This window comes from Epinephelus lanceolatus, chromosome 5, assembly GCF_041903045.1.
Source record: "Epinephelus lanceolatus isolate andai-2023 chromosome 5, ASM4190304v1, whole genome shotgun sequence".
NCBI lineage: Eukaryota > Metazoa > Chordata > Actinopteri > Perciformes > Serranidae > Epinephelus > Epinephelus lanceolatus.
The window spans coordinates 1231401-1257500 of NC_135738.1; the positions used below are offsets into that span (position 1 = coordinate 1231401).

Consider the following 26100-nt stretch of genomic DNA (forward strand, 5'->3'; position numbering starts at 1 on the left):
CATAGTATAGCATGTCGGAAAAAAAAAGTCATAGTATAGCATGTCGAAAAAAAAAAGTCAGTATAGCATGTCGAAAAAAGTCATAGCATAGCATGTCGAAAAAAAGTCATAGCATAGCATGTCGAAAAAAGTCATAGTATAGCATGTCGAAAAAAAAGTCATAGTATAGCATGGCGAAAAAAGTCATAGCATAGCATGTCGAAAAAAAAGTCATAGCATAGCATGTCGAAAAAGTCATAGTATAGCATGTCAAAAAAAGTCATAGTATAGCATGTCGAAAAAAGTCAGCACAGCATGTCGAAAAAAAAGTCATAGTATAGGATGTTGAAAAGTCATAGCACAGCATGTCGAAAAAAGTCAAAGCATAGCATGTCGAAAAAAAGTCATAGTATCGCATGTTGAAAAAAGTCAAAGCATAGCATGTCGAAAAAAGTCATAGCACAGCATGTCAAAAAAAGTCACAGCATAGCATGTCGAAAAAAGTCAAAGCATAGCATGTCGAAAAAAAGTCATAGCACAGCATGTCGAAAAAAAGTCATAGCATAGCATGTCAAAAAAAGTCATAGTATAGCATGTCGAAAAAAGTTATAGTATAGGATGTCGAAAAAAGTCATAGCACAGCATGTCGAAAAACGTCAAAGCATAGCATGTCGAAAAAAGTCAAAGCATAGCATGTTGAAAAAAAGTCATATCATAGCATGTCGAAAAAAGTCATAGTATACCATGTCGAAAAAAGTCAGCACAGCATGTCGGAAAAAAAAGTCATAGTATAGGATGTTGAAAAAATTCATAGCACAGCATGTTGAAAAAAGTCAAAGCATAGCATGTCGAAAAAAAGTCATAGTATCGCATGTTGAAAAAAGTCAAAGCATAGCATGTCGAAAAAAAGTCATGGCACAGCATGTCGAAAAAACTCAGCATAGCATGTCGAAAAAAAGTCATAGTATCGCATGTTGAAAAAAGTCAAAGCATAGCATGTCGAAAAAAGTCATAGCACAGCATGTCAAAAAAAAGTCACAGCACAGCATGTCGAAAAAAGTCATAGTATAGCATGTCGAAAAAAGTCATAGCACAGCATGTCGAAAAAAGTCAAAGCATAGCATGTCGAAAAAAGTCAAAGCATAGCATGTCGAAAAAAGTCATAGTATCGCATGTTGAAAAAAGTCATAGCACAGCATGTTGAAAAAAGTCATAGTATAGAATGTCGAAAAAAGTCATAGTATAGAATGTCGAAAAAAGTCAAAGCACAGCATGTCGAAAAAAGTCAAAGCATAGCATGTCGAAAAAAGTCATAGTATAGCATGTCGAAAAAAGTCATAGCACAGCATGTTGAAAAAAGTCATAGCACAGCATGTTGAAGAAAGCCATAGCACAGCATGTTGAAAAAAGTCATAGCATAGCATGTCGAAAAAAGTCATAGCACAGCATCTCGAAAAAAGTCATAGTATCGCATGTTGAAAAAAGTCATAGCACAGCATGTTGAAAAAAGTCATAGCATAGCATGTTGAAGAAAGTCATAGCACAGCATGTTGAAAAAAGTCATAGCACAGCATGTCGAAAAAAAGTCATAGTGTAATGTCTGAAAAAGTGAAAAAACGATATAGCATAGCATGTCGAAAAAAGTCATAGTACAATGTCTGAAAAACTGAAAAAACGATATGGCATAGCATGTCGAAAAAAGTCACAGTATAGCATGTCGAAAAAAGTCATAGTATAGTATGTCGAAAAAAAAAAGTCATAGTATAGCATGTCGAAAAAAAAGTCATAGTATAGCATGTCGAAAAAAGTCATAGCATAGCATGTCGAAAAAAAGTCATAGCATAGCATGTCGAAAAAAGTCATAGTATAGCATGTCGAAAAAAAAGTCATAGTATAGCATGGCGAAAAAAGTCATAGCATAGCATGTCGAAAAAAAAGTCATAGCATAGCATGTCGAAAAAGTCATAGTATAGCATGTCGAAAAAAGGCATAGCATAGCATGTTGAAAAAAAGTCATAGCATAGCATGTTAAAAAAAGTCATAGTATAGCATGTCGAAAAAAGTCAGCACAGCATGTCGAAAAAAAAGTCAGTATAGGATGTTGAAAAAAGTCATAGCACAGCATGTCGAAAAAAGTCAAAGCATAGCATGTCGAAAAAAAGTCATAGTATCGCATGTTGAAAAAAGTCAAAGCATAGCATGTCGAAAAAAGTCATAGCACAGCATGTCAAAAAAAGTCACAGCATAGCATGTCGAAAAAAGTCAAAGCATAGCATGTCGAAAAAAAGTCATAGCACAGCATGTCAAAAAAAGTCAAAGCATAGCATGTCGAAAAAAAAAGTCAGCACAGTATGTCGAAAAAACTCATAGCATAGCATGTCGAAAAAAGTCATAGCATAGCATGTCGAAAAAAAAAGTTATAGTATAGCATGTCGAAAAAAAGTAATAGTATAGCATGTCGAAAAAAGTCATAGCACAGCATGTCGAAAAAAGTCAAAGCATAGCATGTCGAAAAAAAGTCATAGTATCGCATGTTGAAAAAACTCATAGCATAGCATGTCGAAAAAAGTCATAGCATAGCATGTCGAAAAAAAAGTTATAGTATAGCATGTTGAAAAAAAGTCATAGTATAGCATGTCGAAAAAAGTCATAGCACAGCATGTCGAAAAAAGTCAAAGCATAGCATGTCGAAAAAAAGCCATAGCACAGCATGTCGAAAAAAGTCAAAGCATAGCATGTCAAAAAAAAAGTCATAGCACAGCATGTCGAAAAAACTCGTAGCATAGCATGTCGAAAAAAGTCATAGCATAGCATGTCGAAAAAAAGTTATAGTATAGGATGTCGAAAAAAGTCATAGCACAGCATGTCGAAAAAAGTCATAGCACAGCATGTCGAAAAAAGTCATAGCATAGCATGTCGAAAAAAGTCAAAGCATAGCATGTCGAAAAAAAGTCATAGCATAGCATGTCGAAAAAAAGTCATAGCATAGCATGTCGAAAAAAGTCATAGCATAGCATGTCGAAAAAAGTCAAAGCATAGCATGTCGAAAAAAAAAGTCATAGTATAGCATGTCGAAAAAAGTCATAGCATAGCATGTCGAAAAAAGTCAAAGCATAGCATGTCAAAAAAAGTCATCGCACAGCATGTCGAAAAAACTCATAGCATGTCGAAAAAAGTCTTAGTATAGCATGTCGAAAAAAGTCATAGCATAGCATGTTGAAAAAAAGTCATAGCATAGCATGTCGAAAAAAGTCATAGTATAGCATGTCGAAAAAAGTCAGCACAGCATGTCGAAAAAAAAGTCATAGTATAGCATGTTGAAAAAAGTCAAAGCATAGCATGTCAAAAAAAGTCATCGCACAGCATGTCGAAAAAACTCATAGCATGTCGAAAAAAAGTTATAGTATAGGATGTTGAAAAAAGTCATAGCACAGCATGTCGAAAAAAGTCATAGCACAGCATGTTGAAGAAAGCCATAGCACAGCATGTTGAAAAAAGTCATAGCATAGCATGTCGAAAAAAGTCATAGCACAGCATCTCGAAAAAAGTCATAGTATCACATGTTGAAAAAAGTCATAGCACAGCATGTTGAAAAAAGTCATAGCATAGCATGTTGAAGAAAGTCATAGCACAGCGTGTTGAAAAAAGTCATAGCACAGCATGTCGAAAAAAAGTCATAGTGTAATGTCTGAAAAAGTGAAAAAACGTTATAGCATAGCATGTCGAAAAAAGTCATAGTACAATGTCTGAAAAACTGAAAAAACGATATGGCATAGCATGTCGAAAAAAAGTCACAGTATAGCATGTCGAAAAAAAGTCACAGTATAGCATGTCGAAAAAAGTCATAGTATAGCATGTCGAAAAAAAAAAGTCATAGTATAGCATGTCGAAAAAAAAAGTCATAGTATAGCATGTCGAAAAAAATCATAGCATAGCATGTCGAAAAAAAGTCATAGCATAGCATGTCGAAAAAAGTCATAGTATAGCATGTCGAAAAAAAAGTCATAGCATAGCATGTCGAAAAAAAAGTCATAGCATAGCATGTCGAAAAAGTCATAGTATAGCATGTCGAAAAAAGGCATAGCATAGCATGTTGAAAAAATGTCATAGCATAGCATGTTAAAAAAAGTCATAGTATAGCATGTCGAAAAAAGTCAGCACAGCATGTCGAAAAAAAAGTCATAGTATAGGATGTTGAAAAAAGTCATAGCACAGCATGTCGAAAAAAGTCAAAGCATAGCATGTCGAAAAAAAGTCATAGTATCGCATGTTGAAAAAAGTCAAAGCATAGCATGTCGAAAAAAGTCATAGCACAGCATGTCAAAAAAAGTCACAGCATAGCATGTCGAAAAAAGTCAAAGCATAGCATGTCGAAAAAAAGTCATAGCACAGCATGTCAAAAAAAGTCAAAGCATAGCATGTCGAAAAAAAAAGTCAGCACAGTATGTCGAAAAAACTCATAGCATAGCATGTCGAAAAAAGTCATAGCATAGCATGTCGAAAAAAAAAGTTATAGTATAGCATGTCGAAAAAAAGTAATAGTATAGCATGTCGAAAAAAGTCATAGCACAGCATGTCAAAAAAAGTCAAAGCATAGCATGTCGAAAAAAAGTCATAGTATCGCATGTTGAAAAAACTCATAGCATAGCATGTCGAAAAAAGTCATAGCATAGCATGTCGAAAAAAAAGTTATAGTATAGCATGTTGAAAAAAAGTCATAGTATAGCATGTCGAAAAAAGTCATAGCACAGCATGTCGAAAAAAGTCAAAGCATAGCATGTCGAAAAAAAAGTCATAGCACAGCATGTCGAAAAAAGTCAAAGCATAGCATGTCAAAAAAAAAGTCAGCACAGCATGTCAAAAAAAATCGTAGCATAGCATGTCGAAAAAAGTCATAGCATAGCATGTCGAAAAAAGTTATATAGGATGTCGAAAAAAGTCATAGCACAGCATGTCGAAAAAAGTCAAAGCATAGCATGTCGAAAAAAAGTCATAGCACAGCATGTCGAAAAAAAAGTCATAGCATAGCATGTCGAAAAAAGTCATAGCATAGAATGTCGAAAAGTCATAGCATAGCATGTTGAAAAAAAGTCATAGCATAGCATGTCGAAAAAAGTCATAGTATAGCATGTCGAAAAAAGTCAAAGCATAGCATGTCGAAAAAAAAAGTCATAGTATAGCATGTCGAAAAAAGTCATAGCATAGCATGTCGAAAAAAGTCAAAGCATAGCATGTCAAAAAAAAGTCATAGCACAGCATGTCGAAAAAAGTCTTAGTATAGCATGTCGAAAAAAGTCATAGCATAGCATGTTGAAAAAAAGTCATAGCATAGCATGTCGAAAAAAGTCATAGTATAGCATGTCGAAAAAAGTCAGCACAGCATGTCGAAAAAAAAGTCATAGTATAGGATGTTGAAAAAAGTCATAGCACAGCATGTCGAAAAAAGTCAAAGCATAGCATGTCGAAAAAAAAAGTCATAGTATAGCATGTCGAAAAAAGTCATAGCATAGCATGTCGGAAAAAAGTCATAGCATAGCATGTCGAAAAAAGTCATAGCATAGCATGTCGAAAAAAGTCATAGTATAGCATGTCGAAAAAAGTCATAGTATAGCATGTCGAAAAAAGTCAGCACAGCATGTCGAAAAAAAAGTCATAGTATAGGATGTTGAAAAAAGTCATAGCACAGCATGTCGAAAAAAGTCAAAGCATAGCATGTCGAAAAAAAAAGTCATAGTATAGCATGTCGAAAAAAGTCATAGCATAGCATGTCGGAAAAAAGTCATAGCATAGCATGTCGAAAAAAGTCATAGTATAGCATGTCGAAAAAAGTCATAGCATAGCATGTTGAAAAAAAGTCATAGCATAGCATGTCGAAAAAAGTCATAGTATAGCATGTCGAAAAAAGTCAGCACAGCATGTCGAAAAAAAAGTCATAGTATAGGATATTGAAAAAAGTCATAGCACAGCATGTCGAAAAAAGTCAAAGCATAGCATGTCGAAAAAAAGTCATAGTATCGCATGTTGAAAAAAGTCAAAGCATAGCATGTCGAAAAAAGTCATAGCACAGCATGTCGAAAAAAGTCAAAGCATAGCATGTCGAAAAAAAGTCATAGCACAGCATGTCGAAAAAAGTCAAAGCATAGCATGTCGAAAAAAAGTCATAGCACAGCATGTCGAAAAAAGTCAAAGCATAGCATGTCAAAAAAAAAGTTATAGCACAGCATGTCGAAAAAACTCAGCATAGCATGTCGAAAAAAGTCATAGCATAGCATGCCGAAAGAAAGTCATAGTATAATGTCTTAAAAAGTGAAAAAACGACATAGCACAGCATGTTGAAAAAAAGTCATAGCATAGCATGTCGAAAAAAAGTCATAGCATAGCATGCCGAAAGAAAGTCATAGTATAATGTCTTAAAAAGTGAAAAAACGACATAGCACAGCATGTCGAAAAAAAATCATAGCATAGCATGTCGGAAAAAAGCCAAAGCATAGCATGTCGTAATAACGTCATAGCACAGCATGTCGAAAAAAGTCAAAGTATAGCATGTTGAAAAAAAGTCATAGCATAGCATGTCGAAAAAAGTCATAGTATAGCATGTCGAAAAAAAAAGTCATAGTATAGCATGTCGAAAAAAAAAAGTCATAGTATAATGTATTAAAAAGTGAAAAAACGACATAGTATAGCATGCCAAAAGAAAGTTATAGTATAACGTCTTAAAAAGTGAAAAAAGGACATAGTATAGCGTGCCCAAAAAAGTGAAAAAATGACAGTATAGCATGTCAAAAAAGTCATAGCATAGCATGTTAAAAAAGTGATAAAAACATCATAGTATAGCATGTCTTAAAAAGCAAAAAAAAAAAAAAAAGCCACTGTAGTATATCAAAAAAGTGATAAAAAGTCAGTATAGCATGTCTAAAAGTGAAAAAAACACCCCCGACAAGTATTGTATGTTAAAAAAGACAAAGCACAGGACGTCAAAAAAGTGATGAAAACACACACTACTACTGCTTTTACGTCTGGAGCCGCCGTCTACAATGGGCTTGAAAGGCCCCTCGTTGAGGCCTTTGCTCAGATTCCGGAGTTACTCTCTTATCCTGAAGCCTCCTTAAGGAATCTGATCCCAATTGATCTGGCGGTGGGAACGTCTTGCGACTGCATGCCTTTGCTGACGTCGACCCCAGCAAGATTCTAACAGTGGACCTTCTGCATGGAGGATGAGTGCGCTAACCACTGCACTAGGGAGTGATGAAAATGTCCTAGTATAGTATGTCGTGAAAACGTCATAGTATGGTATGTTGAAGAAAGTCATAGTATAGTATGTCATAAAAATTAAAAACAGTCATAGTATAGTTTGTCATAAAAATGTTATATCATAACAAATCATAAAAACTATGTTATGAAAGACTCACCTTCGGGTGGTAGGCGTGGCAGGACTCTGGACGCCGCCGCACCTTCTGGGATTTCATCCTGTTGCACTTCACTGTAGCGTTATGTTCACTGCCATTAAGGAAAATACACCACTCATGGGGGTTCAGCATCATTTAAACATTTTAAGTACTAGGTATGATACCATACCAGAGTTTCAGCACCTGAATTAGTTTTTTTTCTAGAACCAGACTTTATAGAACAACTTTTTATTTCCTTAAATTGAAAAAAAGTTTCATTTATACACAAGAAATTTGTCTGAGAGAACTGTTCAGTGTTTGAGAGTGACACAACAACTAACTGACTGGACAGACATTGTGGTGAGGGGCCATCCCTGCAGCAGTGACTAAGATAGTGTGTCTCCAGCAGGGGGCACTGCTGCCTCTATTAACCATCAGTAAGTGAAGGATATATTTGATCTCTTTGGGCTCCAGCGGGATGGGTCCATACTGACGGGAACAGTCACAGTCGGCCTGAGTCACAACCAGAACCAGGTTACTGTCAGGAATCTGCTGCACCACGAACATCCTGAAACACAAATGACAGGGAGCCGCCAATCAATCAATCAATCCATCAATCAATCAATGATCATCAGGTATCATAAATAACAAGTAACAGACATCAGCAGAGCACATTAAAGAGACAATTAATTAAACCTTCAATCAATTGTTTGAGTTTATAATTTGAAGGGAAATTCCACCATAAAACAAAATGTTCATGTTAATATATTTTACAGCTCAGTTTTAACGTGAGTCTCACCTTCATGCTGTAGTCATCAATAAAGAGCTGATCATCTCTCTGATTAGACTTTAGACTAAATTGGATTATGTATCAGCTCAGCTGTGACCACCTGTATACAGGTGTGACCCATCTTAAGTTGCTAAACAGAAGCATATGGAGTTATCTCCACTGGATATTCCACTACAGTCACTGCTTGCTTGAGTTTATAAAGAGAGGGAAATATTACAGATGGTGAGTCAATGGGTGAATTTCTCATTAGAAGTATTGGCAGAAGTGGTGAATCGATTTGAGCTACAAAGAGAGGATAAATTGATCCTGACTTTACACCAGCATCACAACATCATGGATTTAGACACTGGACCTGTCCAGAGGTCTGTACTACGGAGCAGGATTTAGAGTTAGCGAGCTAACTTCAGGGTTAACTCTGGGTTTTCAGTACTACGAAGCTGGTTCTGTTTATACCGGGATAAATCACCGTGGTAACTGATGCTGAACAGCTGACCTGCTCTGGAGCTGCTGAACTCCAGAGTGTTGAATCACAGCCTGTCACCACCCCGACCTCTGACCAATCAGGTCACTGAAGAAATAAGCATCCATGGACGACAGTCTGACAGGTAAAAAAGAGGAGCCTGAATATTGTTATATTGTTTGATTGTTTCAGGGCTCTGTTTCCTCTGGTTTTAATACAGAGCTTCTAACAAACTCAGAGACAACAACACTCAACACATGATTTCAACTGTAATTTAACTTCTGCAAAGTTTATTTTAGTCGCAGTGACAGTGTTGATATTTGACACTGATTCTGTCACAGCAGCTCAGAATAACATGAGACACCTGTGTGATGAGAACTGAGATAAAACAGATCATATTTTATCAGTAAAATAATCCACACACTGTTAATCAGCTCCTGTTATTATAAATGCAACATGTCAGTCAGACAGACGTCATCAGTCATTAACTGCTCTTTACTTGAGCAGCAGAAACAGTGCGGTGTTACTTTAAAGTGTTTCTGTGACATATTCAGAGGAGTTTCATCATCATCACACTAAACAGCAGAACACACTCTGCTAACGTCACACAGAGCTCAGTGACACCTGCACGTCATTTACGTCTCGGATGACGGTGAATGTTTGGAGAGTGTTTTCAATGTTTCCAGATTTTCTGTTTAAAGATGACAGAGTACATCCCACGCCACTGCCATTTGACTGTCTGTGAGTCCCACACACTCTTGGTTCTGTTTCACCTCATCTCATATTAAGCAGCCTACTTCATCCATGGCTGTGATGATGTCGCTCATAATTAACAGCCCCGCCTCTTCCAGAGTAGACTGAACTCGTTGATAACCAGCTTTGTAGCACCGGTTATCCAGACGGCTAATGTGACGGGTTAGTCAGGCCAGATAATGAGAAGATATCCTGGCTAAGTTGAACTGACTCCGTAGTTCAGGCCTCTGGTATCAGCTCCATATACAAGATTGTGAAAAAATGGGAACTCTGTTATGACATTATAAACATCTCATGACCTCATATTTGTCTTTTTTTGTTCTGTGTACTGATGTTTTATTTTATTCTTTGTTCCTCCACCTATTGAACGTAAAATATGTTAATAAATAACATGTATAAAAAAGGTGTATGTAGAAATGACAAATGTAAGAGTTCATAACTTTGATATGCACAGTGTCAACAATAACATGGTACTCTATGTGGTTTGTTCAGTGTTGAAAAACAACACACTATGTATAGCTTAATGTGGTCCAGAGTTAGGGATGCACAATTAATAGAAATAGGCAAAGTGCAATATATATAATATCAAACGTAGACTTCTTTGATGAAAGAAAAACATGTCACAATGTAACACTATAAATAAAGCATTGTGGCGCTAGAGAGCTCATAGTATAGTTTGTCATAGGAAACAAAAAGGCATAGAAAAGTGTGTCATGATTAAGATCTTAAAAAAGTTATAGTGTATGATGATGATGTGGTAAAACACCTTACAGCTAGAGAGGGTCCCCCTACAGGTCGTATTCCAGAGGGGAGGGAACATATTTGAAGTCAGCAAATATCACATCATCATCATTTTTATATTTGAATGCAAAATGACTAATCTCACTATTCTCTCTCTGCAGCAGTAGACAAATGTTTTTAAATCCTCTAAAGTGATCCCGAACTCTGTTGGACAGCTGACTGTACGTAGACTCTTTACTATCCAAAACGACTTTAATTTAAATTCAGTTTCAGGGTGAATTTGCAGTTTTTTTAATATTTATCTTTGTGAGTAAAGACAATAACCTTGATACACTTCTAGAAGGTTCCCGTGTTTGACCACAAGATGGAGCCGTGGGAGTATTTTTGTTCTTAGCAGAGAGACTGTTTGTTGACGTCTGTGCACAGGTAGGAGTTGGGTTTAAAACAGTAAGAAGTGAGCAGGATGAGTGGGTTTATATAACATATGTTCAGTGTTAGACTTTAAAGATATTTTTGGAAAGTGAGGGCATTTTATCTGATGCTCACTTCTTGTTGCAGTTGAGGTGAGAATTAGGTTCATGTTAAGGCTTGAATGAAATATATATATGATGCCTTGCTGTGGATTTAACTACCTGACAGAGTTTAAATGAGTAAACTGCAACAGACACATTAATGCAGCAGTAAGATTAATCCAACATTATCAGACAGAACAGGAAAATGCTGACATGGAACATTTTACTGTTCTGTACTTATGTTTCCTTAAAGGTCCAGTGTGTGTTGGATTTAGAGCAACATACTGGCAGAAATGGAATACAATACCTTTGTTTTCTTTAGTGTATAATCACCTGAAAATAAGAAGCACTGTGTTTTTGATACCATAGAGTAAGTTGTTTACATCAACACAGGGAGCAGGTCCTCGTCCACGGAGATCACCATGTTGCACTGCCATGTTTCTACAGTAGCCCAGAATGGACAAACCAAACACTGACTCTAGATAGGGGCCATTTACATTTTTGCATTAGCCTCTGTAGGTAACAGCCCATTTGCAATTGGCAGCATTGGAGCTTAAATCACCACACCTGTTTGGAGAGGAAGTGACCTCTGCAGATAATTGGGCTCCCAGTAAAAACCTCCTGAACATCTGGATCTGGGTCGACCTGTTTTTGATGAGCCAAACAGCATCAGATAAACACTGATTTGTGACGTGAAAGAACTTTAACCAGGGTTTTAAATGAAACAATGAATACCTGCTTAAAGTGCAGACTCTCAGCTTTCATTTAAGGCTTTTTTCAAAAATGTAGTATGAACCGTGAAGGAATGACAACCATTTCTTCACACAGTCCCCCGACTTTAAGGGCTCATAAGTATTTGGACAAACTAACATAATCATCAGTTAAACAGTCAGTTTTAATACTTGGTTGCAAATCCTTTACAGTCAATGACTGCCTGAAGTGTTGGACACATAGGCATCATCAGATGCTGGGTTTCTTCCCTGGTGATGCTCTGCCAGCCCTTTACTGCAGCCGTCTGCACTTCCTGCTTGTGTTTTGGGTGTTTTGCCCTCAGTTTTGGCTTCAGCAAGAGAAACGCATGCTCAATTGGATTCAGGTCAGATGATATGACTTGGCCATTGCACAACATTCCACTTCTTAGCCTTAAAAATGTCTTTGGTTGCTTTTGCAATATGCTTCAGGTCAATGTCCAACTGCACTGTGAAGCATTGTCCAATGAGTTTTGAAGCATTTGGTTGAATCTGAGCAGATAATGTAGCCCCAAACACTTCAGCTTTCATCCTGCTGCTCTTCTCAGCAGTCACATCATCAATAAATACAAGAGAACCAGTTCCACTGGCAGCCATACATGGCCATGACATAACAGTACCTCCACCATGCTTCACTGAAGTCTTGTCTTGCTGACAAGAGCAGCAGGATGAAAGCTGAAGTGTTTGGGGCTACATTATCTGCTCAGATTCAACTAAATGCTTCAAAACTCATTGGACGATGCTTCACAGTGCAGTTGGACAATGACCTGAAGCATATTGCAAAAGCAACCAAAGACATTTTTAAGGCAAAGAAGTGGTGCCCCAAACACTTCAGCTTTCATCCTGCTGCTCTTGTAAGCAAGACAAGACTTCACTAGAATAAATACAGAGGGTTTATCACAAGATGCAAACCATTGGTTAGCCTTAAAAATGGAAGGCCAGATTAGAGTTTGTCAAAAACCATCTAAAAAGCCTGTACAGTTGTGGAACAGCATACTATGGACAGATAAAACAAAGATCAACTACCAGAATGATGGGAAGACAAGAGAAGGAAGAAGGGAAGGAACTGCTCATGATCCAAAGCACACCACCTCATCAGTGAAGCATGGTGGAGGTACTGTTATGTCATGGCCATGTATGGCTGCCAGTGGAACTGGTTCTCTTGTATTTATTGATGATGTGACTGCTGACAAGAGCAGCAGGATGAAAGCTGAAGTGTTTGGGGCTACATTATCTGCTCAGATTCAACCAAATGTTTCAAAACTCATTAGACAATGCTTCACCGTGCAGATGGACATTGACCTGAAGCATATTGCAAAAGCAACCAAAGACATTTTTAAGGCAAAGAAGTGGAATGTTCTGCAATGGCCAAGTCATATCATCTGACCTGAATCCAATTGAACATGCGTTTCTCTTGCTGAAGCCAAAACTGAGGGCAAAACACCCAAAACACAAGCAGGAAGTGCAGACGGCTGCAGTAAAGGGCTGGCAGAGCATCACCAGGGAAGAAACCCAGCATCTGATGATACCTATGTGTCCAACACTTCAGGCAGTCATTGACTGTAAAGGATTTGCAACCAAGTATTAAAACTGACTGTTTAATTGATGATTATGTTAGTTTGTCCAAATACTTATGAGCCCTTAAAGTCGGGGGACTGTGTGAAGAAATGGTTGTCATTCCTACACGGCTCATACTACATTTTTGAAAAAAGCCTTAAATGAAAGCTGAGAGTCTGCACTTTAAGCAGGTATTCATTGTTTCATTTAAAACCCATTGTGGTGGTGTACAGAGCCAAAATGATAACAACTGTATCATTGTCCAAATAATTATGGACCTGACTGTACATGCTACACAGTGAGGACCAAATAATGTATTTTAGCAACAGAGTGAGGACAGTTTTGCAAAGTGAGGACATTTTGGCTGATCCTCATTTTTCAAAGGTTTTATGGTTCAGGTTGGAATTAGGTTTCGGTTAGGGTTAGGCATTTAGTCGTGATGGGCAGGGTTAGGGGGTTAGGGCCTTGGGAATGCATTATGTCAATAAGGGTCCTCACAAAGACAGCGGTACAAGAGTGTGTGTGTGTGTGTGAGTGTGAGTGTGTGTGTGTGACTCTCACTTCTGGCAGCGTCCACACTTGATGAGGCTGTTAGCTTCTCTGACAGACGAGTCGTACATGAAGCCGGGATATGCTGTGTCGCAGGGCTGCAGAGCCTCCACCTTCTTCTGCTTATGACCTGACACACACACACACACACACACACACACACACACACACTGTGAGAACTGAATTTGAAACAAACTCCTCCTAATTCTAATAAAAACTCGTCCGCTGACTAAAGGACGACAAAAGTCTTCTCATCATCTTTCTGTACCGTCTGTATCAACACACACGTCGTACTCACTTGTATGATAGCCAGCTTTGCCTGAATGGATGAAGATGGACCACACACCCGGGTGATGATGACAGTGATAATGATGATGATGGTGAAGATGTGGATGAAGATGAGGCCGCCATTGTGCAACAGAATGTTGTAAATGAGAAATAAAGCAGCGATGAGATGACGAAAAACAAACACAACACCTTAAAGTTTTGCTCTTTGTTCTGAGCTGTTGTTGTGTTATCATTGGTGGGAAAGTAACTCAGTAAATTTACTCAAGAACTGTACTTAACTACAGTTTTGAACAAAATTCCTTGAGCATAAGGCCAGTTAGATTTACGACTTTTTAAGACTTTATACAACTGAACTCAGAATGAAATGTAAGACCAAGTTTACAACAACCAAATTTGAAGAAAAACATGAACAAAACAACAAAAACATGAACCGACATCATTTCCTCGTGGTGAGGGACAATTTAATGACTTATTTGGTCAAGTTAAAAATTTAGATGATCAACTTCAAACGCTGAAAACCTTCCAAACTTTCTTCGGTGGAACACGTGATGAACAATGAACATGAAAAGTATCCATTTGGTTTACCTTGAAAAAAGCTTGTTCATTTGTCAGTTTATTGTGAATGAATGTAAATGTACACGAATATTGTTTGTTCCTCTATCATGATCTACGCCATGAAATATTATTTAAAAAATATATTTTACCACTTATTTTGAAAGAAAAATGATTCACAATATCCTACTTCCCACGTCTGAGCATTTGTAAGACTTTTTAAAACCAATTAAGGCCTTATATTTTAGATGAATGGATTCAGTGCCTTTAAGGACACTTTTTAAGGATCAGCTGGAGGCCTGACTTTGAGGCACTTGTATTTTAAGTATTTCCATTTTCTGCTACTTTATACTTCTACTCCACTACATCTCAGAGGGAAATATAGTAGTTTTTATCCCACTAACTTTCTTTAAGAGCTGTAGTTACTACTGTTTAACTACATTTGGTACTTTAATAAATACAGAATATGATGTATATTATAGATTAAGATAACATAGGGGAGATTAAAAGCTACAAGGCAGTATATAACATAAGTAAACTAAGCCTCACCTGTACGAGCTGCAATATTAAAGTGATGAACACATACATGCATTAATAATTACACTCCAATAATATAATATAAATTATATTATTGTACTTTTACAACTTTAAATCAGCTACAGTTCTACTCTACTCTGATGTATTTCTCCACTGTGGTATTACTACTTATCCTACAGTCAAACATCAGAGTTCTTCTTCCACTTCTGTGTTTAATATCTAACATGTTCACTTCTTACCGTCCACAAAATAATCCGAGTGCCAGAGACCACAGAGGTTAAAGTCCAGCAGGAACCTGACAGCAGACACAAACACATCCTTAACAACAAAAATCATATTTCAAATATTCAAGTGTTTATGTGCTGACACACACACACACACACACACACACACACACACACACACACAGATCTGTTCTGTATCTACATACATGTCACACAGTAGGTACATTTAGTGACCATGGAATCAGTGATCTTTAAGATCATTCATTTTGTTTAATTTCTCTCTCAGAGGTGGTGGATTTCATGTTACATTTAGACTCTTTGATTTATGCATATTAAAAAACATTAAATTCAGCACACTGACTCATCAATATTAAAAATATCCACAGGATATAGTTCACATCCGATTAAGGTTTGAAATGCAAAGATACAAACTCAGCTTTAACACTAGAATTACTGCCGTGCAAGGTACGCCCCCACGATCCAGTCAAGTTACACTCACAGTTTACATCCGTGTCAGTGAAAACATGGATGCTTCACACACAGAAGATCTACACAATCAGCACAGTTTTAAGGCGGACACCTAAAATGTGGGTCACCAACTCAGTATCTGACCAACTGCAGGGTTCCCACACATTTCTATTCACAAAATTTCAAAACTTCTCCACGATTTTTCAAGGACCTCTAATGAAACTGAGTGACAATTCACAACATATAACACGAAGAGAACTGTACGGGATACTTTACTCCAAATGTGGATTATTGCATGAAAATTAACAGCAAGAAGTGTCTTTGTGGAACATTACGATGTCACAGTGAAACTGACCTTTGACCTTTTGGATATAAAATGTCATCACTTCATAATTTTACCCTTTTAGACATTTGTGTCAAATTTTGTCATAATTAGTGGATGAATACTTGAGTTATGGCCAAAAACATGTTTTGTGAGGTCACAGTGACCTTGACTTTCTACCACCAAAATCAAATAAATTCATGATTGAGTCCAAGTGAACATCGGTCCCAAAGTTAAAAAAAAAAAAAGTCCCTCAGTGTTCTTTAGACATCCCATCTACAGGAATGAGACGGACACAAGGTCACAGTGATCTTGACCTTTGAGCACCAAAATCTTATCAGTTTACCTTTTAGACCAAGTGGACGTTTGTGACAAATCAGTAAAAATTCTCTTGAGGCATTCTTGAGATAGCCTATTGCATTCACAAGAATGAGGTCACAGTGACCTTGACCTTTGCGCCATTGCCACCAAAATCTAATCAGTTCATTGATAAGTCCATGTGGACGTTTGTGCCAAATTTAAAAAAAAATCCCTCATGGTGTTCTTTAGATATCTTGTTCACAAGAACGACATGAACACAAGATCACAGTGATCTTTGACCACCAAAATCTAATCAGTTTATTGAGTCCAAGAAGACACTTGAAAAAATTCCCTGAATGCATTCTCTAGATATCACATACGTATCAATCCATCAATCAATCAATTTTATTTATAAAGCACAAATCACAATTTGCCTCACAGGGCTTTACAGCATACGACATCCCTCTGTCCTTATGACCCTCACAGCTGATCAGGAAAAACTCCCCAAAAAACCCTTTAACAGGGAAAAAAAACCGGTAGATCAGATGTATGTACATATGGACAACCCGAAAAACAAAATGGCATCCAGCATAACAAGTTGGCTGTCATGTATTTTCTGTTTCATGTTTGTTTTGAATAAATTGAAATAATGACTAAATGAGCACAAACACGCAGTCCGTTACAGAACATCTGCAACTTTCAAGATTACAGGGGGAAAAAAAAAAAAAACCCTTTCTTTGAATTTCGCCTTTACCTGGCCCTTAATGATCTCACCTGTTCACTTATGTTAATAAAGTTAATGAAAAAGCCACTGTAAATTATTAAAGGTTGAAAAAAAGAAAAAGAATATTGAACATCCTGTTGTCTGAAATCCTTCAGCTGCATGGTCACAGGTGTGTCTGTCACTATTACTCACCTTTACTTCCTGTCACTGTCCACTGATAGACTATGGAATAACAAACAGCTGTTGATACTTACATCAGAGCGTTGGAGAAGAACCATCTGATTAACGCTGCGATGCCATAAAACGGCTGAGGGAGAAAAAAAAACAGCAAGTTAATAAAGAAATGCACGTTAGCAAAATACTGACATAGAAATTAATTTCCACAAAGTGAGAAAATTAGCTCATCTATAAACACGACAAAAGTAGAAAATCAAGATGGTCTTATTTTTATTTGTCAAGTCATTAATGTGTCATTTTCCTGCTGTAGATGTTTGAGATTATGCTCAGCTTAACTCCTTCATACACCGCTGGGTCGTTTTATCTGCGGCAATGCATCATATTCTATAAGATCATCATGTGTTAGTAAATGGAAACACTAAAATAAAGTACAAGTTCCCCGAATTACTGTACTTAAGTACAGTACTTGAGTAAGTGGACTTACTGTAGTTACATTAAGCCACTGAGCTGATGCACCTCTTCCTAAAACTGTGATTATATGCTCACTACAGCAACAGTGACTGAGCCGAACACAAGTTCTGTTAATAGTAACTCACACTAAGCAGAGGTCGGGCGCTGCTGGCGTGATGATGACTGTTCTTACACATGGCCTGGTAGTCATACAGCGACACTCTGCAAACAAACAAACATACAGCCTCGCTTCAGTAACGTCTGACTTCATACATCACACACACACACACACACACACACACACACACACACACACACGCACTGTGTTCAGTGTTTTCATTTTAGTAAATTTAAACCTACATATCATCTAAAAACAACTTCACATGTATTTTTTACACATTAACATCAGTTGAACAGCTCGTCTGGTAGCAGAATCAATCAGCTGTCTAAACACCTTCATAATATCAATCAATCAATCAATCAATCAATCAATCAATTTTATTTATAAAGCCCAATATCACAAATCACAATTTGCCTCACAGGGCTTTACAGCATACGACATCCCTCTGTCCTTATGACCCTCACAGCTGATCAGGAAAAACTCCCCAAAAAACCTTTAACGTGGAAAAACAGTAGAAACCTCAGGAAGAGCAACTGAGGAGGGATCCCTCTTCCAGGACGGACAGACGTGCAATAGATGTCGTACAGAACAGATCAGCATAATAAATTAACAGTAATCCATATGACACAATGAGACAGAGAGAGAGAGAGAGAGAGAGAGAGAGAGAGAGAGAGATGCAGGTAATAACAGTAGCTTACAACAACATTATTGAAAGTAATAATATTATAGTTATAGTTCTGGCTACTGTGGTACAATATGTTGAAAGTATGTATTAATATCTGGCAGTATACATGTGTGACAATAGTCATAATATCTCTCATCATATCTTAACGTGTCTTATAAAGTATATTTAGTCTGTCACTCATACTTTCTGTACATTCCCATCTTGATCAGCGACGCCATCACAGACCCGTCCACCTCGCCAAAGAAGCGACCAACCTGAAAAAGACATGAAGAAAATGTATTAGTTTGTCTCATCTGTCCACACAGAGACAGAGAGATGGCCGTTACTCAACACAGTATCATCGGCTACATGACATGGATGTCTAATGTGTACAATTCTTTCACTACTACCAAGAACTGAGTCCTTGATTCAGAAAATTTTCAAGGATGCCCGTGTGTATCCTCAGCACTCTTAAAGCTCTTGAAGTTGTTTACGTAGTCAATAATATTTAATGTTAGAAATACTGAACTATATTTAATAAGAAATACTTTAGATTTCTAGCTGTTTCCCCCTGCTTCCAGCCTTTATGCTAAGCTAGGCTAATCATATCCTGATTCCAGCTCTGTATTTACCAACACAGATAAGGCAATCATTTCTATCTTAACATCTGAACCTCAGAAATAAAGTGAGTAAATGAGTGTATTTTCCAAAAATGTTGAACGATTTTCTTTAAATAAGACGTGTATGAAACAGCCTCCACCTTCCTCCTCTAGTCTATTAATCTTCTCCCTTTTCTTTGCTATGCTTCTCTGCTGCTACAATTCAGTTTCCCCTTTTTTATCCAATTTATTTCACAATGATAAGAACAAACTCCTTCAGTTTCAAATCATAAGTAGGTCTTACAGATATTAAAATGTTCCCAGTAATGACAGAGACAGAGCAGAATCAAATTATTGTCACTGCAATTCATTTCATTTCTGTTGGAAGTCTCCTCCAGCCTGCTGCTTACAGAAAACACTAGTTGTAACACAACAGATGCAAAAATAAAAATAAACGGTCTAGTTGCTGAGTAGAAATACTGGAAGGTTACAGCAGGAGTAAAAACAGATGGTGTGAGGTGTTAAACTGTGATTTAGAGTCATTTCAGTGCGTCTGCAGTGAGTCTGGCCCTCAGCAGCAGCAGCAGCAGCACCGGAGTCTCTGAATTATTCAGAGCGTTTTGTCTCAGCAGCTCTGTTCACGTTTACAAGCTGCTCTCTGCCCACTCTTTATCTCCGTCTGGACGGGATTTTCCCAGCAGCCTCGGAGGGCTCGCAGGTTGCTGAGTGTTAGCAGTAGGATGCTGCTTACACTGAAACCTGACCCTCTGTTTACCTGACAACAGCAGCAGCAGCAGCAGCAGCAGCAGCAGAGGGTAAACGTGCTGGAATAAACTAAAAAATAAGCAGTGAAAGCATCAAATTTCTGCCAGAAGCTCTGCAGCAAAACACAGCTTCACTTCTGCTTCAAGTCTTTTTTATTACTGCTGTATTATATTCAGGATTGCACCAGCACTCTGAGAGAACAGCTACTAGTAAAACATCATATCATTAAATCACAGATGGTCTGCACGGATTGGAGCAGCTCCCATTCTGAGTCAAGGTCTGAGGATTAAAGGAAGAAGTGTCTGTTTGTCCTGCGGTCCAACACTTTGGTCCACAGTCAAATCAACAACTGTTGGACGGATCGCCTTAAAATTGTGGTTAAGACCTCCACGAGGATAAATCCTAAAATCTTTATGGAGTGTTACACTAATAGGTGCCATGCCATTGTTCCAACTGCCTGTTATTTGGAAACCCCAATAGTCTTAAAAATTGTCCCGAAAGCCAATTTGTCAGACAGGCCATTGTCCCGAAATAAACGTCCATTGCTCCAGAAATACACACTCTCCCTGCAGTTAGAAAGATTCATGAGCTAAAATCAGTCGGCCCTACCTCTAATGTTTCACACTCTCTTTGCCCCGGCTGATTGGGAGCATCTGTGTGTATATCTGGCTGTCAGAGAGGAAGTCTGGTAACTTTCCAACAGCAACAATCGGCTGCTCCAAACATCAGACCTTTGATCTGACAAACAATCATCTGTCCATTAAGAAAAGTGAGTAGCTTGTTCTTCTGAGAGGATTAAGCCCTCACAACCATCACAATATCACTGCTGCATGGAACACTACATAATGACAACAAGGGAAAAAGGATTTTTATGGTCACACCAAATACAGGGTGAATTCTTTGAGCGGCGCAGTAACATACAAATCAATTAACGAATTCAAAGCAAAGACGTGAAGAGACAGGAATGACACCAGTGATGCAATCGTGCAATCTGTTTGGTTTCTGTGACGCTGTGTTGCAAAGCCCACAACAATAACAACAATATTTAGCAAGTAGAACAAGATGTGCTTTCCGGCCACCAGATGGCGCTATTTTCACCATCTTAATTGCTGCTGAGGCTGTCATCTGTTCCTTGTCCCATTATCCACCTTCCCTGAAAATTTCATCAAAATTTGTTCATAACTTTTTGAGTTATTTTGCAGACAAACAAACAAACAAACAAACAAACAGACAAACAGGGCAACACCGGCGAAAACATAACCTCCTTGGCAATAAAGGTAATAAAGGTAATAAAGAGTGTTGCTGGGTCAGAACACGAAGCCTCTGTGTTCACTTGACTTGATTGCAGAAATTAGTTGTACTTTACAACAAAGCAGGTTAACCATTAGCTGTCTTCCCCAGTTAGTAAGCACAGCTGTTATATTTGTATATTTGTGAATATTTGCCAGTAGCTAAATACTCCAAAAAACCACTCCAGCGGCCGTATTCATACTAGCACGTGAGGCAAAAATGTTCTTTGCATTTGGTGTGTATGCACCATTAGACTGAATTTCCATCTGTGCGGTCTGACTGCCTGCTGTAGCTTCTGTGGTACTTTTTTCCCCTACTCTGCCTCTAGTTGCCATCCCCTGATATTTTCACCTAACCCAAACCAATCGCACTTCTCTAGCTTGAACCTAATCAACCCAACCAACTAAGGCAACAAGTACCAGCCAATCAGAGGCAGAGCAGGGCGGTCATGCCTTAGCCATAGTATGAAGGTCCATTATAATACAACATGATTAGCCATGCGGTTGTGATAAAGAGGATGTGTGTTTTTTGGAGCAGTGGACGTTTGTGTTTGGGGATAATGGGCTGTCAGACAAATGGAACATTTTTCCAACTGTTGGGATTTAAGCAGACTTCACTGATTTAATCAGCCACAATTCATTGTAATATAGACGTGGTAGTTTTTTTCCAATAGCCAAGTAAAAAAACAAAACTCTACTTGAATCCCGTAGGCCCGAAAATAATATTCGACATCATTATGATACAGAAATATGTAGAAATATCAAAATGCATGTTATTTATATATGGGATATAAATCTTGTTATCTGCAGGGTACTGAACCAACTCTTCACTCTTCACTTGAACGTTTCCATGGCAACGAGTAAAACAGTCTGAAGGTTGTCTAACAGGGGCTTTCGTTCTCTGCCCTCGCAGACTTCACGTGGTGACAGTGAACTGGTCACAGTATGTATGATTGAAGTACGCAAGGCATCAGTCCACAAGTCCAGAGGGTGGACATTTGGATTCAGCCTATGACTCCAGCTGAGGCTGAATGTCTGACGGTGTCAGACTGACCTTAAGCTGAACCTGAGATGTCCTAAAATGGCCACCGTACAGAGGACACAACCTTTAAATATAGTGATTAATAATAGTAAGGAGAAGTCTTCTCTGGGCATGATGATGGTCTCTATCTGTTCAATAGTTTTCTGGTGTGTGATGAACATGGAGCTCCGTGATGATGATGATGATGATGATGATGATGGTGTGACTGCTGACTGTTAGTCCTTCCATTTCAGGGCATTATTGGACCTTATAGTTTGTGTTTATCAGTCTAACTGATGTGTTCTCCTGCAGCAGTGTCTCAGGCAGGATCATTGATCAAACAGACATTTCCTCTGCACATGACCAATAACAACCCTGCGTCACCCCGCTCACCACACTTCCTCACTACGACCCATTTCTTTTAGTCAGCACTGACTTAATTTCTCTCCTGATTAAATATTTACCGAGCCCTGCAACGCACCGCGAGCTGCACCTTCACACCACACCGGAGAAGGATTCTGGGTGTTTCCACAAAACTTCCTGTAAAGTCCAGAGCTCAGCAAAACATGGAGGAAGCACTTTATCATAATATCTGCTTAGTAAGGCCACTGGGAACGCAGCAGACATGCAAATAATGAAAAATGAGCTTCTACAGTAAATGATTCTTGTTTTAAGGTTACAACACAACATTTTGCTGCTGTGTGTAGAAGTTAGATTTCCATTCACTACAACAATGTCACACAATAGTTTCATAACACATCTCTTCACTGAGATTTGTTTGAGTGAGAAGTTACAGTCATCACAAATGAAAGAAAATTAAATAATGACTTTCTTTAAGCTCTACCCTCTGGAAGTTATACTGGAGGTGTTACCAGCCGTTACTGCTCAAGATAGAAATCATTTTCTGAAACTGATTACTCAATCATCCAAAACAACTGCACCAAAGATCTAGGTTTGTACAATTCTGCATTTGCTGCCGCTAAACTTAGCTTAAAGTTTCACAATACGAGAAAAAGAAACTGTAATTGTTGTAGCAAAGGTGGAACTGGTCGAGTAGATATAGCTGTGAGCAGCTGACATGACTCGCCCACCAGCAACATCAGCCCACGACTAGCTCCCTTCGCTCCTTGGCCTCTATAAAGAGTTAAGGCTCAGACACACTGAACAGACAACAAAGATCGAGTGGCGACAAGGCCAACTGTTGCATCCCCTCAAGTCACCTGTGTCTTGACTAAAACTCTGCACTTGAACACACCGTAAAGACTACAGCCAACCAGCACGTACGTTCAGTGCCTGCCTGAGAGGAAATAACTCTCCATACAGCAGGCGATGGTCGTCTGTATTCCACTGGAAGACCAACAGGACAGATTCTAAATGCTAGCATGCTAGCCAGTTAGCACATTAACAACACAACATGATCAATCAATTACAGTGCGCCATCTGACAATGACACCAACAGTTAGGAACCATTTCTGCTGCAGGGCTCAATGGCTAAATATAATCTTCCCTAACGTATCAAGCTTGTTTAGATCTCACGCCCTCTTAACTTTAGTCGTTTGTTTGCTTTCCTCACTTTCACTTCTCTCCTCATGCGCTGAGCTGAGCTGAGCTGCAAATCAAAATGATTTCTCTCAGTCAGGCTCCTCTGACTCAGACACTGATTCAACATGCTGAATTCACAAGAGCTGACTTGTGCCAACAGTGAGGGACACACCGCAAAAACTAGGGCAACAGACGCTCACTGACGGCCTGACATTGACCAACAGCCAGCTGTTGGCTTGGTGTGTCAGGGCCCTGAGGTTAAAACGGAGGCAGCTAAGGTTAAGAGAAGGGTAAGGCATATATCTTATTACTTAAAAGGTGACTAACATCTTAGTAATTCATACAATTTTCTCAAAATTGTATGACTTTTTTGCAAAATATAGCAAAAATCTCATGGAATACATAACAGATTACATTTAGGGCATGTATTCAGTGTAATGGAGTACGTTTTGAAAGTAATCCTCCTAACTCTGGGCCACATTAAGCCAACCACAATCGGCCCACATGTGCTGTGTACAGATCTGGGCCACATTAACCCAACCACAATCGGCCCACATATGGCATGCCATCACATAAACGGTGCCATCATTGCCAGACCTGGCCCATATCCGGTTAACACACTACTTGCCATGCCAGCAGTAGGCCAGCAGTGCCAGCTTGATGCCGGGTCTGGCCCAGACCCATCTGCTATGTGGGTTCATGTATAATGAATCATAAAGAGGGTTATTGCTACGTTTGACCTCATTTATTCACAATGGTGGTGGGTGTGGTTACTAGGGGCGTCTTGTGTAGGCTCCAAACAGAACATGGTTGCAGCTGGACATGTCTCAATACACCTCTAACTGTGCTGCCAAGCAAACGCGCCTCAGAGCTCCTGTGCTGTTTGCACGCAGCTAACTGAGGTAATATTTATACATTTGATGCAGAATCAACCTCCTTCTATGGAAATGATCCTCATCACAGCAACAGCCCAACTCACAGAGACCAGCGCTAACAGCCACACACAGCTACAGTGACATTATGAGTGTCTTCAGAAAGTTGTTGGGAACTGAAGCTCACTGATATTAAATCCCCAAATACAGTTTCTCTGTCACGTTTAAATTCCTTTGGAAGTTTTGAGGAACGCCTCTGCACCTCAACGGACAGAACCTGTAGCTGTCAGTCTGTCTGCTGTGTTCTCGGCACAAAGGCACCATTTACACTTTGTCACATGAATAATTGTAATCAGATGCCAAAAACTGGCAAATTTCACTAAGCTGCGAAACTTTATGCCATTTTTGCACTTTATTATCTTTTGTGAATCAGACCTTGAGACGGGGCAGGCAGAGGTTGCAAGTGATGCCTAATTCATAGCGCTTTCAGCAACCGCAATCCCTTCTTTGTGAATTCACCCGAGTGTTCAGTTTATTAGGAACACCTAGCTAAATCTAATGCAAGCTAATAAAGACAGTCCTGCAGTATATCCTCCTTCATGAAGGTTATGTTCAGAGTTTGTTGAAACTGTGTAACAAACAATAAAGACAAACAAACAAACAAACAAACTTGAAACTCTATCAGGAGCTGCACTTTGTCAAAATAAATCCAAACCTATATGACTGGAGCATGTGAGACTTTAATGTGAAAGGACAGACACAGGAAGTGTCCACGCTCAGCAGTCAGACAGGAGTCAGGTTAATTTCCAGGGCTGGTACCTGCGGTTATTCCACAGGCTAGTTAATAACATGTCGGGCAGGAAATCCAAAGTGTGGGATCATTTTGAGAAGGTGAAGGACGAACCCAAGGTGATATGTAAACTCATCTTCATTGGTCGACTACAAACATGACGTATCATCTGAAACATGGAAGTAGCTACATGCCCATTAGCCCACAGCGTCATTAACAGGCGGCTCGCTCAGTGTGTGACGTGCACTTGGAGATAAAATATAGGCCTATATTAATGAAGGTTCATTAGTACGGTTTGTATTTCTCTGTAATGTAGCACAGTGTTAACAATGTTACTGATACTATTCTTTCTCACACCTTCAACTCAAACCACCAAAATATATCATTTAATCATTACATTCATATCAGAAACATGCAGGAGACTAGTCCACTGATGGACCCTGATGAGGACTGTTGGTCCACTGATGGACCCTGATGAGGACTGTTGGTCCACTGATGGACCCTGAGGAGGACTGTTGGTCCACTGATGGACCCTGAGGAGGACTGTTGGTCCACTGATGGACCCTGATGAGGACTGTTGGTCCACTGATGGACCCTGATGAGGACTGCTGGTCCACTGATGGACCCTGAGGAGGACTGCTGGTCCACTGATGGACCCTGAGGAGGACTGCTGGTCCACTGATGGACCCTGATGAGGACTGTCGGTCCACTAGGAACAGTCTCAGTCGGGGGCAGCTCTTCCCCCACTGATATAAATAGGGAGGACATCATAACCAAAACACCTGTCTTAAATCATGTTTTGTTTCTTTTTTTAAATAAAAACAAAAAGTTTCCACACTATCAACATATTGAACTGTGGTGCAGTTTGATCCGGGGAGACTTCACACCTGTAATTTTGGTTTCGATCAAACTGAAAAGTC

At 38.8% G+C, this 26100-nt stretch overlaps 1 protein-coding gene across 1 annotated transcript in view; it reads right to left on the reverse strand.

Moving 5' to 3' along the window:
- Positions 1 to 7636: 7636 nt before the first annotated feature.
- The window catches only part of LOC117261994 (voltage-dependent calcium channel subunit alpha-2/delta-4-like), a 98849-nt gene continuing 80385 nt past the window's right edge, over positions 7637 to 26100 (reverse strand). Inside the window, exons 32-38 of the mRNA XM_078167564.1 lie at positions 18507 to 18577; positions 17664 to 17739; positions 17145 to 17197; positions 15092 to 15147; positions 13774 to 13794; positions 13488 to 13605; positions 7637 to 7932 (exon numbers count right to left, since the gene is read on the reverse strand). Of these exons, the coding sequence (XP_078023690.1) occupies positions 7701 to 7932; positions 13488 to 13605; positions 13774 to 13794; positions 15092 to 15147; positions 17145 to 17197; positions 17664 to 17739; positions 18507 to 18577 (627 nt within the window). The 3' untranslated portion in view covers positions 7637 to 7700. The remainder of the gene's footprint in view (positions 7933 to 13487; positions 13606 to 13773; positions 13795 to 15091; positions 15148 to 17144; positions 17198 to 17663; positions 17740 to 18506; positions 18578 to 26100) is intronic.